Source organism: Charadrius vociferus, unplaced genomic scaffold, assembly GCF_000708025.1.
Source record: "Charadrius vociferus isolate BGI_N301 unplaced genomic scaffold, ASM70802v2 scaffold104, whole genome shotgun sequence".
In the NCBI taxonomy this organism is placed as follows: Eukaryota; Metazoa; Chordata; class Aves; order Charadriiformes; family Charadriidae; genus Charadrius; species Charadrius vociferus.
Window position 1 is genome coordinate 1,992,545 of NW_009648255.1, and position 16,209 is coordinate 2,008,753.

General features: G+C 42.5%; 1 protein-coding gene across 1 annotated transcript; it reads right to left on the bottom strand.

Annotated features, from left to right (window-relative positions):
* Window positions 1-3,234: 3,234 nt before the first annotated feature.
* CCNL1 (cyclin L1) lies at window positions 3,235-16,159 on the bottom strand. Its single transcript, XM_009884403.1, has 10 exons — window positions 16,088-16,159; window positions 15,759-15,868; window positions 9,373-9,493; window positions 8,867-8,931; window positions 7,400-7,499; window positions 7,158-7,262; window positions 6,743-6,884; window positions 4,955-5,066; window positions 4,705-4,803; window positions 3,235-4,030 (listed from the first exon to the last, which is right to left on the bottom strand). Exons 1-10 carry the CDS (start codon window positions 16,154-16,156, stop codon window positions 3,682-3,684), a joined length of 1,272 nt encoding a protein of 423 aa, XP_009882705.1. The 5' UTR covers window positions 16,157-16,159; the 3' UTR covers window positions 3,235-3,681.
* Window positions 16,160-16,209: the final 50 nt, after the last annotated feature.

Genomic DNA, 16,209 nt, shown 5'->3' on the forward strand with positions numbered 1-16,209 from the left:
GGGGCGGGGCGTTGGCTCGGGGCGACGCGTGGCTCCTGTTCCCGCTTCGCCCCAGCTGCCATCTGCCGCTTCGCCAGGACGGCGTCCGCTCTGTCGGCGTTAAGCAAACATTTGCCAGTGGCCATCTGGGTTGGCCGGCGCAGCGCGAGCGGCGTTCCCACCTGCCGTGCTGGCAGCATCGGGCTGTGCCCCACGGACAGCCGTCGCTGAAAATACCAGAAAGATGGAGAAGGGCTAAAATATCTTCCTTTGTGCTTCATCTGCATGTTCCATCACCGGCATCTTTGGCGGGCTCGGCACAGGATCTGCAGCCAGGCACTGCTGCCTGGGGCGCTTCTACACACGGATGTCGATGGTGGGTCACCAAAGCCACCACATCCTTCAGAGAGAAGTTTCAGCTGACGAAGGGTTTCCATAAGTGACTCAAACACACAGAAGGCACTGGAGAATTTAAAGAAAAATACTTCTCTGCTACTGAGATTTGTCAGTGTAGCCTCAAGTGACTCCTGGAGGTTGATACAGAATCACAGAATGGTTGAGGTTGGAATGGACCTTGAAGATCATCGAGTTCCAACCCCCTGTGCTGGGCAGGGACACCTCCCACCAGACCAAGTATAGGTGCTTAAAGATCAAACAATGCTCTCAAATGATTAATTTATGTGATTTAGAGTTTAATGAGCACTTCCTTATGTGTCCTTATATGACGCTTTAAAGTCTTGAGAGAAACGTACGAGATTTGGTTGTAAAAATAATGCAGCACCTCCCTTGTAACAGGCAATGCTGGTGCGTGGCCAGGCTGATGCCTGGCGTGGTCTGATGCCTCACGGCGTGGTCGATGGCCACCGCGCAGGACCTAGCGCTGGCGTGTGACACAGCAGAGCCAGGCCCTGATGACAATCCACTCCCAGCACATCACTCAGCTCCTCAGCTGGTCACATCGCCTCCAGGCATGACACGTGTGACTGCTGCAAGCAAGCTGGCTTGTCACCGCTTTTGTCGTCATCCCCGCAACCTGATGGCACAGCTAAGTTTGGAGGAGCAGCTTGTCTCCTGTCTAATCCAGCCAAGGAGGCGGAGGGACTCATGGCGCGGCCATGGCGTAAGGCAAAGCAGGGGCAGCTCTTGCTCAGGTGTGGCCCAGCCAGAGCCAGGACAGCAGAGCCCGGGTGCTCCGGTTGTCCCCAGCGGCCGGGGTGGCTCAGCAGCCCCAGCTGGCTCCTGGGTACAGCCTGGCCACCAGCCGTAACCACGCTGTCATGTATTCAACTGTTGCTGAGAAGGTGGCTTCCGGGCAAGCAAGTCTTCCAGCTAATGGGACATTAAGAAGGCTACAGCCACTCAGGACCCTCATCCCACTTTCAAATTGCTCCACCTGCTCTCTGAGGACCAACACGCCACCACCCAGTATGTCCTTCCTGTCCCTCAGACCCCCAGCACATCTCTTCTTTACAGCACCGACCCGACATACTTGGGCTGCCAGAGAGGAGCTTCTTTATTCTCTGGCCTGCGGTTGGCGAGGGCGTTGCGTGGTGAAGGCCACCATCCATAAAGCTGGCCGAGGACATCTCTTTTTCCCATGGAAGAACAAACACCGACCTTCTTGCTAGCTGACTGCAAGCTGACTGTGGAAGCCATCTGCAGCAGATGGTGTCTAGACGTTCAACATCACCAGATGTTCCGGCTTCACGGGGACGTTAACTTCTGCTCTTCAGCGCTGGAGCGAGGGGCACTGGAAGCGCAGAAGGGTAATTAGCGCTTATGCATAAATACAAACATAGAGGCTGAGCCCTCTTCATGTTTCCCTCCGATACAGAGAGCCTGAGCCAATTGTGCTGCTACTTCAAAATTGGGTTTTTATCACTGCCCTAAGACTGTCTAAATACTCGTATCTAGGGAAAAAAGCTACCTTAATTTCCATAGCAACAAATATTTTTTCCTGAAAGCAATAAACACATGAAATACAGTTACTGCAGATTAAAAAAACCCCCACCGAGGTAACCAACAGAGGAAGACACGTATCTTTTCCCTGTTTTCAAGTAAACACATTCACTCTCTGCATTTCTAGAGAAGAGATGCAGATCGGGGCTGGCAGGATGCTGGGTAGCTGCTTACGAGAACGTATGAGTTCCAGTGAACTTTTTGCTCAACCGCGTATTTTCTTTCCTTTCCCTTTTGAGGTCTGCAGAATCTGTGGCCGAGCAGAGTCTGGCACTCGCTCCTGCAGTAGCACAGGACGCCAGACCCACCTCAGGCCTGTTCGGCCTCCGGCTTTGCCCTGCGCCATGCTGTGGGTGAATGCATCCACACAGGTCACCGTCAGCCGGGGCGGTTAAATTGCAAGAAGCATTTCAGGAAGGCAAAAGTCTTTTTATGCTGCATTCGCACTCTTCACACCCAAAGGGAGGCCAGGTTAGCATCTCCAGCTTGCAAGGACACAGCAAACACCATGCATTTTTAGGCTTAAGGATTTGCAACTGAAAGAATCAAATCCAACTCCTCCTCGCTCGCTTCACCAACTCCACCCGCAGCTGCCCCGTGCCAGCTTACAGCTACGGGTTGCACAGTGGCACAGGGTACAGCTCCAGCGGTTGGGTACTACAGAACTCCCGCCAGCGCCGGGGTGAGCTCCCAGCAGCAAACCCCTGGGCATTCTGCACTGCGGCACATCTGACGCGTCAAAGCGGGGCCAGCGTTACCCCTCAGCCAGCTGCAGCCGCACAGCAGGGCGGCTCTGCTGGCACACTCGCCCCAGGGAGCTCAGCTGAAAGCTGCGTAAGCACTGCACTTGCAATAGGATCCCTCCTCCTGCTGCCATCACCCTGCCCCCAGAAAGGACAGAAGGGAAACAAAAATCCCCTCCAGGCACAAGCAGGCCAGAGGAGAGCAGCAGATGCCAGCGACAAGCGCTGGGTTCTGCCAGAAGCAGCTGCAGGAGACAGGCAGGAGAGAAACCCCCACCTCCAGGGACAGGGACAGGAGAGCAGGGACAGCAGCGGCCTTTCCCTGGCTGGTGAAGGGCGGCTGCTTCACCGCTTCCCCCGAGCATCACTGAGAGGTCCCTGCTCGTTTCTCCCCACTCAGCACGTGGCAGAGGAGGGCCTGGCTTCCCGCTGCCTTTCCCAGTCTCATTTGCGATGGAAGCACCTTAATAACCCACACGTGCCATTAATCCACAATGGGCAGAGACAGCATTTAAGAAAAGTAATTTTAGTTTCAATACATTTGATATCCAACAGGCAGTAAAAAAAAGCTTTATATTTTATTTCTTGTAAAAATCTTTTAACACATGCAGACTAAAACCAGTGTAAGAAAGTCTCCACCATTGTTTAAACAAATAACTATACTTAAATATAAGTGTCTGCAATTGACTTGTATAAAAATAAGGTACGTTTTGCTTTTTTACAGAAATCCATTCTCCAGTTCTCATATCGATAAACAATACACAACTCTAATACATACAATTTAACCTGATCGTCGTTTTCCACCCATTTGATACTGCTAAGGTATTATGTGCAAAAGTTGGTAACAGTTTCTTTCCCAAAAGAAAAAATCTCCTACATGTTTTAGAAAATTAGATATCGGGTTTAAATTAATCAAATCCTAATCGGTTCCATCGTTCTCAAAGAGTCCGTTTACTGTAGTATATACAGGCTTAAGCAGAATCTGGTGCAGGGGCAAACCTCAGCGTCTGTGCCTGCTGTGTCCTGACCGGCTGCTGCCGTGGTGCTTGCCTTTGTGAGACCTCTCGAAGGAGCGGGACCTCTCCCGCCTGTCTCTGTGGTGTCCCCGCTCGTGCCTGTGCTTCTTGGCAGCGTCAGAATGCTCCCGGGATTTGCTCTGCGAACGGGAACGAGATTTTTTCCTTTTGTGACCATGTCTATTCGCGCTCTTCAACTCCTCCCTGCTGTGCTTGGTCTTCAGGTGCGGTGAGCCATGGTTGTGGTGTCGGCGAGGGCTGCCGCTGTGGCTGCGGGACCTGCTTCTCGATCTTGAGCTGTATGTCCCAGACAGGCTCCGCCTATTATTGTAGCTTACAGAGAAGTGTTAAAAAGTTAAAACATTTCTTCCACACAGAGCAAAAAATAATAAATAAATAAATAATTAAAAAAAACATCGCTTAGGAACTTTTAAGTTACTGGAAGAAATCAGAGACGATTTCTCCCCCAGGGATAACTGATGAATGATAGTGACCTAGAACATGCCTTTGAGAGGACTTCCTTTAGGAACAAAAAGCCCAAACCAAACCCAAACCCAGAATGCAGCGCCTGTCGTAGTTGTTTGACCATGTCAAGAACCTTTCCCTCAACACCAGACTGCAAATTGCTTCCTGCCTTTTTCCCTTCAATGATTTGACAGTCAACAATACTTAGGGGAACACTGCATTGGAGATCCAAGTTGGAGGTTTCCAACTTAGATGTCAGTCTAAAGATTCTTTAAACACACACATATATTTATATATATCGCAAGCAGCTATCCCTGCATCACCCAGCACTGGTCCCCCTCATCCCCAGCTTTTGCTGGCCGGCAGTTAGAAGCTTGTGCTATAAGCATCTACAAGCTACTTGGAGCAGCCCTACTTCTTAGAAATGAAAAGCCCTGCTGAAATATCCCAGAGAGCCATATATGACGAAAAAGACAACACCCCCAAAAACCCTGTCCCCACCCTGCACCCCAACACCAACCAAACAAAAACCCGCTACTTACTGCCGCCGAGGCGTGTGAGATCGAGACCTTGACTTTGTTCTTGACCTAGATCGACTAGCACTTCTGCTGCTTCTACTTCTCTTGCTTTCTTTTCTCATGCTTGGGGGGGAAAAAAAAAAAAAAAAATGGGTTACACTACTGAGGTACTCATTACTTCCATGAAGTAGCTCAAAAGTAGTTCACTGTACTTCAGTTGAAGAAACCGCTTTTACAGAAGTCTTCTCTTCATCTGGAAGAGATTTTTACCTACCCATTGTAAGGGCTCTTTGAAGCTTGCTGTCTCTCTTCTGGCTCTTTCTTAATGGTTTTGGTATTCAGAGATACTGGACTCTTCTCTTCAGTTTTTACTTCTCTTGGGGAAGCTACAAATTGAATTTAAATTCAAAATTAGGTATTTTAAATTCATAGACTTTGTAATAAACATATTTTGTCCTTTATACACCTTTACCAGTATACACACAAAATGTAAATATGAACTCAATAGCTAGTGTTCCATTCTATCTTTCCATTTATAGTACACTCCTAGAAGAGAAGACTGGAGTGAGACGCTCATGGGAAGACGCATAGTTCAAAGCCACCTGCCAGCGGGAGGGGAGAACACTGTGACCTTCAAGCCAAGCAGCCAGGCTCATTTGAGATTTTTGTCCACCAGGGCCCAAGTGGTACAAAACAGAAGCTGCCCTTATGGCCCATAAGTACTTCAATTGTTACCTTGACAGTTAGTTTCCAAAACTATAGAAAGAATTAAGACTGAACAGCAAAATTACCTATTTAATTTTATCTTACTGGTACAAGTATAATGAATAAACCTCCCACTTAGTTACTTCAGAAATCAATCTGCCTCTGCAGACAGCTGATACAGCCCAGAGATGGATTCACCTTTTCGTGGAAGGGCTACCGTTCAAGAACGAGGCATTTCTACCAGCCCTGCGGAAAGCAAGGCAGAGATGCTGCATTATGACTTACACGGCGGCCTCCTCACTCAACAGGGATCAGAGGTTTAACGTAAAAATACAGAAAGGCAGAATTCTGTCAGAAGCTTTCCCTCAGTTTGTCAGCTAGCAAGAGGTCTTCCAAAACCCCAGCAGAGGTTCTGCTTTCACTCAAACTCTTCTAATCTAAGTTCTCACTTCACAGAAGCAAGAAAAAGCTTTCACTGTTTAGTGAGAAAATTACACTTGCCAGCTCAAAGACCTCTAGAAACTCAGACATACTGTTCTTGAGAAATAGTGCTACAAATACCGCTTTCTCAGAATATGTTCTTAAGTTCCTGAAGAGGCCACGTAACAAACAATGGCCTGTGCCTTCTACTTTACCCACCATCACTGGACCAACAGCACATGATAGCCTTTAAATTTTGTTGATAGTTTACAGATCAATAGCAGCATTAAGAGGTAAAAGCACCAAGACAAAACTGACTGTTCTTTGTATCATTAGAGTTCAGACAGATTTGTTGGCTCATTCAGGATGTGCATTACAACAATTTATTCACTGTAACGCCAAGACAGCACTGTGACCTTCCCTTCTCCATTTCCTGACCACAAGCTGTCTTCCTTCACTGCACTTGAACAGTTAACAACTACCTTAAAAAAAAAAAAAGCAGAGAAAGCTATTTTCAGAGATACCTGCTCCAGAAGGAACCACGAAGGCTATTGTGACCCCTCCCCGAAACAGATTAAATCCAGAGAGTCCGTCTTCACAACACAGTAATACATAAACTCTTGGGTCTAGACATTTTCATAACATAATTATCTCAAGGGTACGTATTATTAATGTCTCACTGTCCCATCTGTGGAAGTATGGAATGAGGCATCCTGCTTCCCTCTAATCTGCTATTTCAAGGTTTTCAAACAGTTTTTAAAATTTGTGTTTAAAAAAAAAAAAAAACATTTGTCTTGCTTCTTAGTTCTGTGAGAAAGCCTAAATTGTCTAACATCTCAAGAAGCAAACCTATGTTTTTCTCAAACACCTTGGGACACAGATTTGGAAGACTTATCAAATAGTATTATACACGTTTCCATTCAGAAAACAAACTTACATGGTTTGGATGCAGGAGAAAAGCCACCCAGTGTTGAGAGTGCTGGAGTTCCATCTGGATTTAAACCTTTTGCCTTCAGTTTAGCTTCCTGTAGTGCCATTTTCCTCTTTTCTACTTCTTTATCCAGGAATTCATAATTAGGCTGTTAAAGTCACAAGGCGGTAAGAAGCTGGACTAATGCAATTCATATTTATCTTATTTCTGAAAAATACTCATTATCTTCTAATCATCTGCCCAGTGAGTGACTAACTTCCATAATTTATTCTCACACTCCCCTTAGAGGAGAAGCCACACAGCAGAGCCTTTTCAAGTAGTAGATCTGCATGCAGGCATTCCCAAACACACTTGGACAACCATGAGACGGCTCAAGCTGCACGGAAAATTCAATAGGAAAAACAAACATCTCAAAAGTTACCTTCTTTCTGGTATAGAGCTTAAGAGTTGTTAAGCATATCTCCTGAATCTCCTCTTCCGTGCTGCCAAAGAGCAAGAACCAGTGAGGACGGGTAGGTAGTGGAATCTGAAAATAAAACAACCGAAAGCCTAATAATAGAGATTACAGACCAGGTATTTGTTTTAAACATTTTCATTAGTCTTCTTGAAACCAAATTACTAGCAATAAAAGGCAATGCTAACTCAAGACAGACGAATACTCACCTGCAGAGCTCTAGCAGCAAGGTAAATGCAAGCACATGCAATAGTCTCTGGCTGAAAGCGAACAAACACATTTGTTCGAAGGCTGTCATTCATGTAATTCCTAAAAAAAAACCAAACAAAACCAAAAAAAGAAGAGTTGTATCTCAGGTTTACATCTTTCTATTTAGAGGATAACAATACTGGAGACTCAATTGACTTTATTATTTTTTCTATTATTATATTAAACAGGTGTGGGGTTTTTTTTTTTTTTTCCCAAATTATTGCATTTAACATTTACATTTGTTACTTCTGTAACAAAGTTTGCACCACTGCCATTGGTTTGAAACCCCAATGCAAGTAATAGCATGTAATGGCTACTTCCTAGGTAGGCACGTTAAGTTACACCGTGAAGTGTCCATTGAGTTAACAATCTAAGAAGTACTTCTCATCTGTCCAGCTGTTTGCTTTAAACACCAATGCTCTTGTATTTAAAAATCAGTATGCTTAAAACTCAAATGCAAGCATGAAAGCATGGTATATTTTTAACCTACCATTTTCCAGAGGCTAGACGCAACCTATAAAGTTCATAAAACACTGCATTTAAATTCTACATGTGCCTTGAGTCACATTAACTTCATCCAGAGAGAGAAGCATCCAATTTGCTCACTGAGTGTTGGAAAAAGACCTGCAAGTTAGTAAGTAATGGGTCTCCCGCTTCACTAAGCTCCACCACGGCGGCACTGCCAAACAACACATGCCAAGAGATACATTTAAACAGCAGAGACCTCCATTGATTTCTAAGTTACTGAGCTACAGGAAAAAAAAAAATAAAAAATGAACAGCAGTCAGGAAGTATTGACTCTACAGAAAACCATGCCCAATACGGCTTCTAAGTGAACATGCTGCATGCACTGTCATTTTCTTTTTTTTTAAACTCAAGTTTAGCCAAATGCTAAATTCACTAAATAAATGTTGGCAGAAAGTCTACCCCATGTATCCTTTATATACACTACAGTATACAGTAGCTAGGCAACAAAAACATTTAGAAACATTTTTAACAGTTACTTCTAAAAGCAAATATACAAATCCTTTTGACACCCAGACAGAACTAGAAGATGCTGCCCGATGGATATGGACCACTTCAGTGAATCTCGGATGAGCTTGCACTGGGTTGGCTGGAGAGAAGGGCAGCCAAACAGGCCATCCCCAGGTCATGGGCTGAGGTGCAGAGGGCAGAGCTCTATGACTTACCATCATGGACTACCCTTTAATTAAAGAGTAGAAAAAAGAACAAAGTTAAATTGAGTTCTCCATTACTATACTGGAATCAAGCCATGAAAATAGTAAGCAGAAACAAGCACAAAAGTATTTTAAAAGCACGTATTTGTGTAATAACTTACATCTCATTGCTTTGCATACGGATCGTCAGGCTTGTTATTTCTGCTACTATTTTCCTGGCTAGGAAAAGAATGGAAAATAACAACTTACCAGGCTGTCTGTACCAGGGTTTGATTACGTTCACATTCTAAGACTTGCAAATACATAACAATGATCTGAGGAATAAATGGGAAAAAAAAAAAAAAAACAGAAAAAAAAAACCAAACTCAGTTTTAACATATAAAGCAACAGTAAGGAAGTAACTATGTATAATCAGTATTCCAAAACAATGGTCTCTCCTTCCTTTCTAAGCATACACTGTAAGCGCATGTCATCCAAGCGCATGTCATCCATCCATGTTCTGACAATTCTTTATTTACTACTTTTCTATGATTTTTCAAAATCAGCCACCTTCAGCATTTCCCAAGGAAGCAATTTGTACCAAAGTCAGTATGACTATTTAACCAAGCACTCATGCAAAAGCATTCATGATAACTACTAAGGAATAAAGAGAAGAAATCGGGTCATTCTTACACCTGTGTTTCTCATCCCACAGCTCACAATGATGCCATCAAGGCATGACAATATTTGCAATTATATTATTTTTGATAACTCACCTTATGAGGATGCTTGACATGAACACAAAATCCCAACTCCTTCAGTACCCTCCTTTCTGCTTTGATTACTTGATTTTTGGTGTTTATGTAGTTCTGATCAAGTATCAGGGGGCTTGGAGTCCTATAGTTTGCAAGAAATAAAATCAAAACTGTTTTGCATATCCAAAAATAGCGTCATCTCTGTTTTCCCTTCCAACCAACTAATGGCAACAGAAACCTGTTTTCAACTCCTGCAAGCAAGTTTAAGCATTAATCTTGTGCTGTCCAAGTTTAGATAAACTAGTTTAGTTTCTGCTTTTGGCTAGCTACAGATTAGATGGCCAAGATAAAAAATATAAAATCTTTTGCTACTGTGTATGCAAACTACGCTGGTCTAGCTGCTGGAACGAAAGTCAACTTCACAGTGAAGATCTCAAAGAACCTTTATGCTTCATGACAGAGATGAGGGAAGGAGTGTGACAGAACTACCTTTGCTAGGTAGGATTTCAAAGCAAAAGTAAGCTAGAACAGGGTTTTTTACTGATATTCAAGTAGCAAGTTTGTGCTTTATAAACTGCAGTTTCCTATGCACTGGAAAACCAAGATTATTCAGCTCTTCAGAGAAGAGGACAGCCCTGCTACTGCGATATACAAAAAGCCTAGTAAAGCAAGCAGTTTAACCTCTGAAATTGTGACAGATCTGCCTGTGATTCTGAACGCTGCATACATGAATCAGTGGATATCGTGTCTCTTCTGCTATTTGCGTTTACAAGAACTCATTTCACAAAGATTCCTAATTCTAGCATTATCAAGTCCTAATTCCTCCTAAATCCAACACTTGAACTCTCTAAAGCATTTTTTTTGAAGTTGCTGTACGCTTTATGCACAAGCGTCACGCTCCATTTCATATTCTTTTCTTTGTCCATGCTTAGACTTGACCTTTCAACATTCCATTGTGTATTTTAATCCACTTCCTCCTAAAGGCAGACCAGCTTTTTCCCCGTTTGTAACACACCTCACATATTCCACATGCTTTCCAATGCAGAAGTATGTTTTGGCAACTAGTTACACTCTAATAAACCAGAGACTGTTTACCTGATAAATCTAGTACACCCCAAGCACTGGTGTCAATTTTTTTTTTTCTTTTGAAGGTAAAAGTAATGCAAAGTGGATTCAAAACACAGCTTCTGTTTAATCAAGGTATTTAACTATTAACTTGTCTTTTTTGATTCCATGCAAGTTCAACAAGTGGATCACACTTCTCTTCCCTGATAGGTCACAGAGTAGAAAAAATATTCAAAAAACTTAGGTTTCCTCCCCAGAAAGAAAGAGTCAATTTAATTACAAGGCTATCGGAAGTGCTTCCCTACTTCAATAATCCACAGTTTATCCTAAGACTTCTGCAGTCACCTGGAAGAGTGTTTATTACCATTGGTCAAAGGATACAACAAGCTATCCACTTCACTAAAGCATGAAGCTGTATAACCACGCACTTGAAGAGTAAGTTCCCCCTGCTCTTCCCAAGGGGCTGAGAAAGCTCCCAAGAGGTTTGAAATGAACTACTGCAGCTTCCTGGTGCCAGAAAGGACCTAAAATTAATTCAATTACAAGCCTTACTACTTCTGTCTCCTAAAAGAATGCAATGTTTTCCATGTTACATAAAAGTAACTACTCTAGTTAAGGGTTACTCTCGCTCATCAGGGCAAGTTTACAAAGTTTGTGATTTCAGCTGCTCTAAATATAACACAGTCAGAGTATGTTTGGGGGTTTGTTTTGGTGTTTGGTTTTGGTTTTTTTTTCATAAATTAACCAGAAAAGAAGAACTTTTAAAGCTTGTTTAAGATAACTACCTCAGTAGAGACTATGATTTTGTCTGAACACTCCAACACCACAAAGGCTGTTTGAACACAATGCTCTGGAGTGGGAGACTGGTAGAACCAAACTTAAGTTCTTCCAATCAGTGAAACTGATTCACTTCCCATTGATTTCAACTAACTATACTGGGGTTTGTAATAACATTTCTTTCAATATCGCTTTACACTATTTTATCTAGAGATCACTGGCATTAGCAGGATCTGCAAGGCATCATTCCGACTGAGTTCAGGTGCCCAAGCTCAGCTTCTCGTTAGCACAACACTTATCAGAGGTGACAAACCTTGGATGAAACAATTACGGCAGCTATGACCTCCAGTCTAAAAGACTGCATGGGATCATCCAACAACCTGCCACAGGATTACTATCTTCCAGATGTCTTTGCATTCTCTGGAAGCTACACAATGGTCAGTATTACGAAAACACAGTAAGGTAGCTAGAAGTGCAACAGGAAAGACTGAGTCTTATATATTTTAAGTTTTCCCTGTCCTTCTATAGGATCAGCACAAACAGTCCACACTTTGGTTGTACATGTTCAACAACAAAGCGACAGGAAACTCAAAATTAAGACGCTCCAAAGTGTGCTTTACTCTGTTGTCCCACATTACTCCAGTCACTTAAGACACAAGTTCTAGAGATCTACAGATCTAAGGAAGCCATGAAAACCATCAGTTATCCAGACAGTATTTCCAGAAACAGGAAGACAAATGCAGCCTTTTATCCACTTACGCAGAAATAAAAATCTGCAGAAGACTTTACAACACCTTCTTACTGGCAAAAGTCATGTTCCCCACTGTATGAAGATTTACGAATTTAGTACTTCTGCCATAGGCTCCAAAGCGTTGGTATGCATAATTATTTATAAGTTGGAAACTTCAGAGATTTCCCTTTGGAAAACTTATTAGCGTTCTTACTGAGAATAGAAAAAAATAGGAACTTTGCTACTGCAGATGCTGCACTCAGTTTTCAGTCTAAGAAGTAGTAATTTTCAGTCCAAGTAACAAATTGGAGAAAAATAATTTATAAGCTTATATATAAAATACAAGCTTCAAGCACTATATAGCCAAGTAGTATTACAAATTCTTACTTTGAATCTGTTGTTCCAGATCAGCACCAGAGCTCCAGACCAAGACTTTAAACTTAAAAACAGAGAGCACACAGTGCCCATTCTGCTAAGTCAACCCCACACTTAGTTCCAAAACTTCACCGGGATTTAGAGACTGCGTAATAACCCAGAAGATTAACACACGCTGTAATGTGTTTGTAACGCTAAAAAAAAAAAAAAAAGCAAACATCCTTTGTAAAAATCCCTCTGACAAAAAGAAAACCTAAGTTCTCGACCCAACTACAGCTTCATTTCATGCAATATTAAAATTTGATGTCTTTGGCATATCTAGTACCTCGGAGGAAAAGTGCCCTGCATGTAGTTTTCTTCATAATGCAAGAAGTACTTCTGACAAGTACACCGTAACATCAGCATCTCATTTCAAAGACCAGATCTCTCTTATGCCAGGCAATACTAGAGAAGAAAGCGAGTTCTGTATTTGTCTCCAACATTGTAAATACAAGCATCGTAGATTTATAGAACAGTTTGAAGAACACTACGTAGTGTGTATAATTAATACAGGCCACTTCCAACACAACTGCATGAACCTGTTCGCTGCAACAGAAGTGAAGAATAGCTCACTGAGCATCGCAAACCAACATTTGTGAGATTACATGACAGGCGTCACATTTGGTTCCAGTCTCGTAAGGACTTTCTGCAGCTTTCAGGCACATTTAAGATAAATAAAATCAACTTCAAACTACATTCTACATGTTGAACAATAGTTGCACTTTGCTCAGAACACAGATGTTTCAGCAGACAAGTTTTTAAAAAGCAGTATTCATAATACGAGCTTTTCTCCATGCACACAAACATTTTTACATGCAGTACTACATGACATATGCTCGTGAAAGATTCAAAAGGAAATATGCTTGCCCAAAACACTTTAGCTTTTTCTTACTTCTCAGTATTAGAAATACCACCTGGCAGTAACTCAGTTGACTATAGGTCTTACAAAAAAGAAAATTCCAATGCAATTCCCAGTTCTGCGAACACATACACATAAGGGACTACTTACATAATAATTTATATAAAATAGCTTTACAAATTCAAGACGTCTGTATCCTTGTGATGGCATGTTTTACTATGAATTCAAACTGCAATTATACAGAGGCAGAAAGTGGAACTAAGAACCCAAAACTGTTTAAGAAAGAAAGCAAGCCTACTCAAACTACTCAAACTTCATGTGCAGGTTAAGAGCTTCAGTTAACAGAAATACTAGACTAGAGGCAAAAGAAAGTACAGCAACCTAACTGTTTCAGTTCTGGGTTGTGTGTGAGAAACTAACTACAGCCTAAGTGTTAGCTTCAGATTAAAAAAAAAGATTAAGCTAGTATTCTAAAAACCTGGACAGCAAAGAAAAAAGCTTATAACAAGATACAGGAGTTCTTCCAAATGGTTCACCAGCGGCCAACCTGTTAGTCCCCCGATTCCAGTGACCTATTCTCAGAGCACTGGCTTCTCCTTGGGGATTTTCGATACTTCACTCACTGTTGCCATGACGACAGCTTCATCTTTATGTACCACTCCACATCACCCAGGCTTTGGTAAATGTAGCTGGTCGCTGTATAGTCGGTTGCAAGGGAAAAAAGAGTTGAAGTTAATAACGTGTACAGATTATGTAATTGTAATCTTGTAAAAAGTACAGAAAAATGTTTACATCCTGCTTGTTAAAAAAAAAAAAAGAGGCAAGCCTGAATGTCAGACTTCAGCATTTTTAAGATAAATTTCATGCAGATTCACTCAGAATCTCAGAGCAACAATACCCATCTCTCCAGAAAATAATGGGTAGAAGTGCACGATTTCTCTTGACATGATGCATTTTAGACACCATGTTACATGCACAAGTGACACTCTGATTTGGAACAGGCTAGCTGGAAAGATTTAAGTTCACAGGTTAAGTTCAGTTTCTCTGATCCTTCACACAACACAAAGAAACACCTAATTCAAATTCTCATTGCAAAGAAAAGCATTGCGTGTGATTAATTAACCTTCACTGTCTGGATCAAGGCCAAAACATTAAGAATCACTGCACCAGCTTCAATAATCCCAATAACCAGACTCCCTTATCATAACTGTGGTACGAAACAATACCACTGACTTCACATTCAGCATAACTTCACAAAACTCTCTCAGGGCCATCAAGGATAATAAAGTTAAAAAAAAAAAAAAAGAACAAAGCTAAGTTCCAAAGTAGAACACTGATTCACTCTTATCTAAAACTAACTAGGAAAACATTGCAGTAAAAGCAAGTTTTAGATGCAACGGAAGCATAACGACACCAAGAAACAGCTGGCTTCCCAAAGGGATTTCTACTCTCCTTCTCAGAAAAGGTTACACAACACTCAAGTTTAAGCTCCTGCTGTAACCTGGCGATACAAAGCAGAGAAATGAAAGCATGAATTTAAGAATCTAGCTGAAAACAAAATCCTTTTGTAACTCTGGATTACCTGACCCTGTAAGCAATAGGCCACTAAAAGTAAAGCTACTTCATCACAGCTGTCGTCTCCAATCTCACAGGCTACAATACTGCTGCATGACAGATTTAAAGAAATTCTGCATTTAATAGCAACTTGGAAAACTCCTTCCCTTCAACCACTCCTTGTTCCTTCCAATACATCAAGTTAATTTGCTTTACACATGAAAACATACATCACTTTACGCACAAAAAAGCAGTATTAGGCACTCACAACTGAGAACAGCTCTACACTCGGCGGACAATTATCCAGATCTGGACACAGATCAGGTAAGCTTGCACTCCAACTTCACCGACACAAGCACACGGTACCATGAGAAACGCATCTCACTTTTTGCAATTAAAGATGCCTTCAGCTTCCAAGACTCAATTACACATTCCTTGTTGAAGCGGTGTCATTAAAGCTGCAAACACTGTAGGCCAAACCATACCTTTTTTTCAGATACTTTCTAAAATTAGTTTTTCTAAAAGGTAATACTATCTTCACTGGGAAAAGTTCAGCTTCGTCTTTTGTTAACCGATACTTTACTGGCACCATAACCATACTGGGATGGCTACCTACTAACAAGAGAAAAGCATTAAGACTACTGAACGCTTAAGTCTGGAGAATGTACAGCAACCCACTGATTGGCTACTGGTACCTAAGACTACCTTTCAAGAACTACAAGACGTCAAAAATCGATTAGCAGTGGGCCTAAAACTACAACCACAGACCTAAAACTAGAACTAATACTCATGACTCATAGCTATATAAATAATGAAAACGGGTCTACCAAGCCATCAAAAGTAAGAGTAGAAGTCAGCATTGAACTGCACTGCCTACATAGCAGCCAACGAGCACTCCCTTCTCAATTTTAGGTCGTTGAACTTAGCCTGGAAAAATACTGTGAATTGAAAACTGCAGCGTACATTAGTCTCAACAGATGCTTGCCTTCATAACGAAGCTAATCTCACCTTTTTGCTCTTAACTGACGCAAATGATGAAACACGTTGATCACGTCCCTTATACGACGAGGCGCCTCTTCGATTTTGGATGCGAGATTGATGCAGGCCATAGCAACAATCTGAAAGGAAAGTCCGTTTCCGTTACAAAGTGATTTTTAACCCCGATAAGACTAGAATTACACAACTAAAGAAAACCACCCCGTGACCAAGAGGCTCGAAGAGAGCGGCCTGCGGCCGGGCAAATTCACCGGGCGTCCAGAACAGCGCTTAACGCGCTCCTCCTCCTCCTCTCCCCGTCCCCCCTCTCCCCGCTTCCCGCCAGGCCGCGCCGCCCTCACCTCGAAGCTGTGCTTGACGAAGGACTTCGAGTAGAAGAACCGATGAAACAGCACCTGCCCCGTCGCCATCGCCACCTGCGAAGGCAAAGAGGGGAGGAGGAAGAAGGAGCGGGCAGTCAGTT

Coding starts and splice junctions, on each gene's coding strand:
- CCNL1 (XM_009884403.1), bottom strand. CDS start 16,156: ATGGCGACGGGGCAGGTGCTGTTTCATCGGTTCTTCTACTCGAAGTCC. Junction 7,500..8,866: donor ACCCTGGTACAGACAGCCTG/GTAAGTTGTTAT, acceptor GTTTTTTTTTAG/GAATTACATGAATGACAGCC. Junction 6,885..7,157: donor AGCTCTATACCAGAAAGAAG/GTAACTTTTGAG, acceptor TGACTTTAACAG/CCTAATTATGAATTCCTGGA.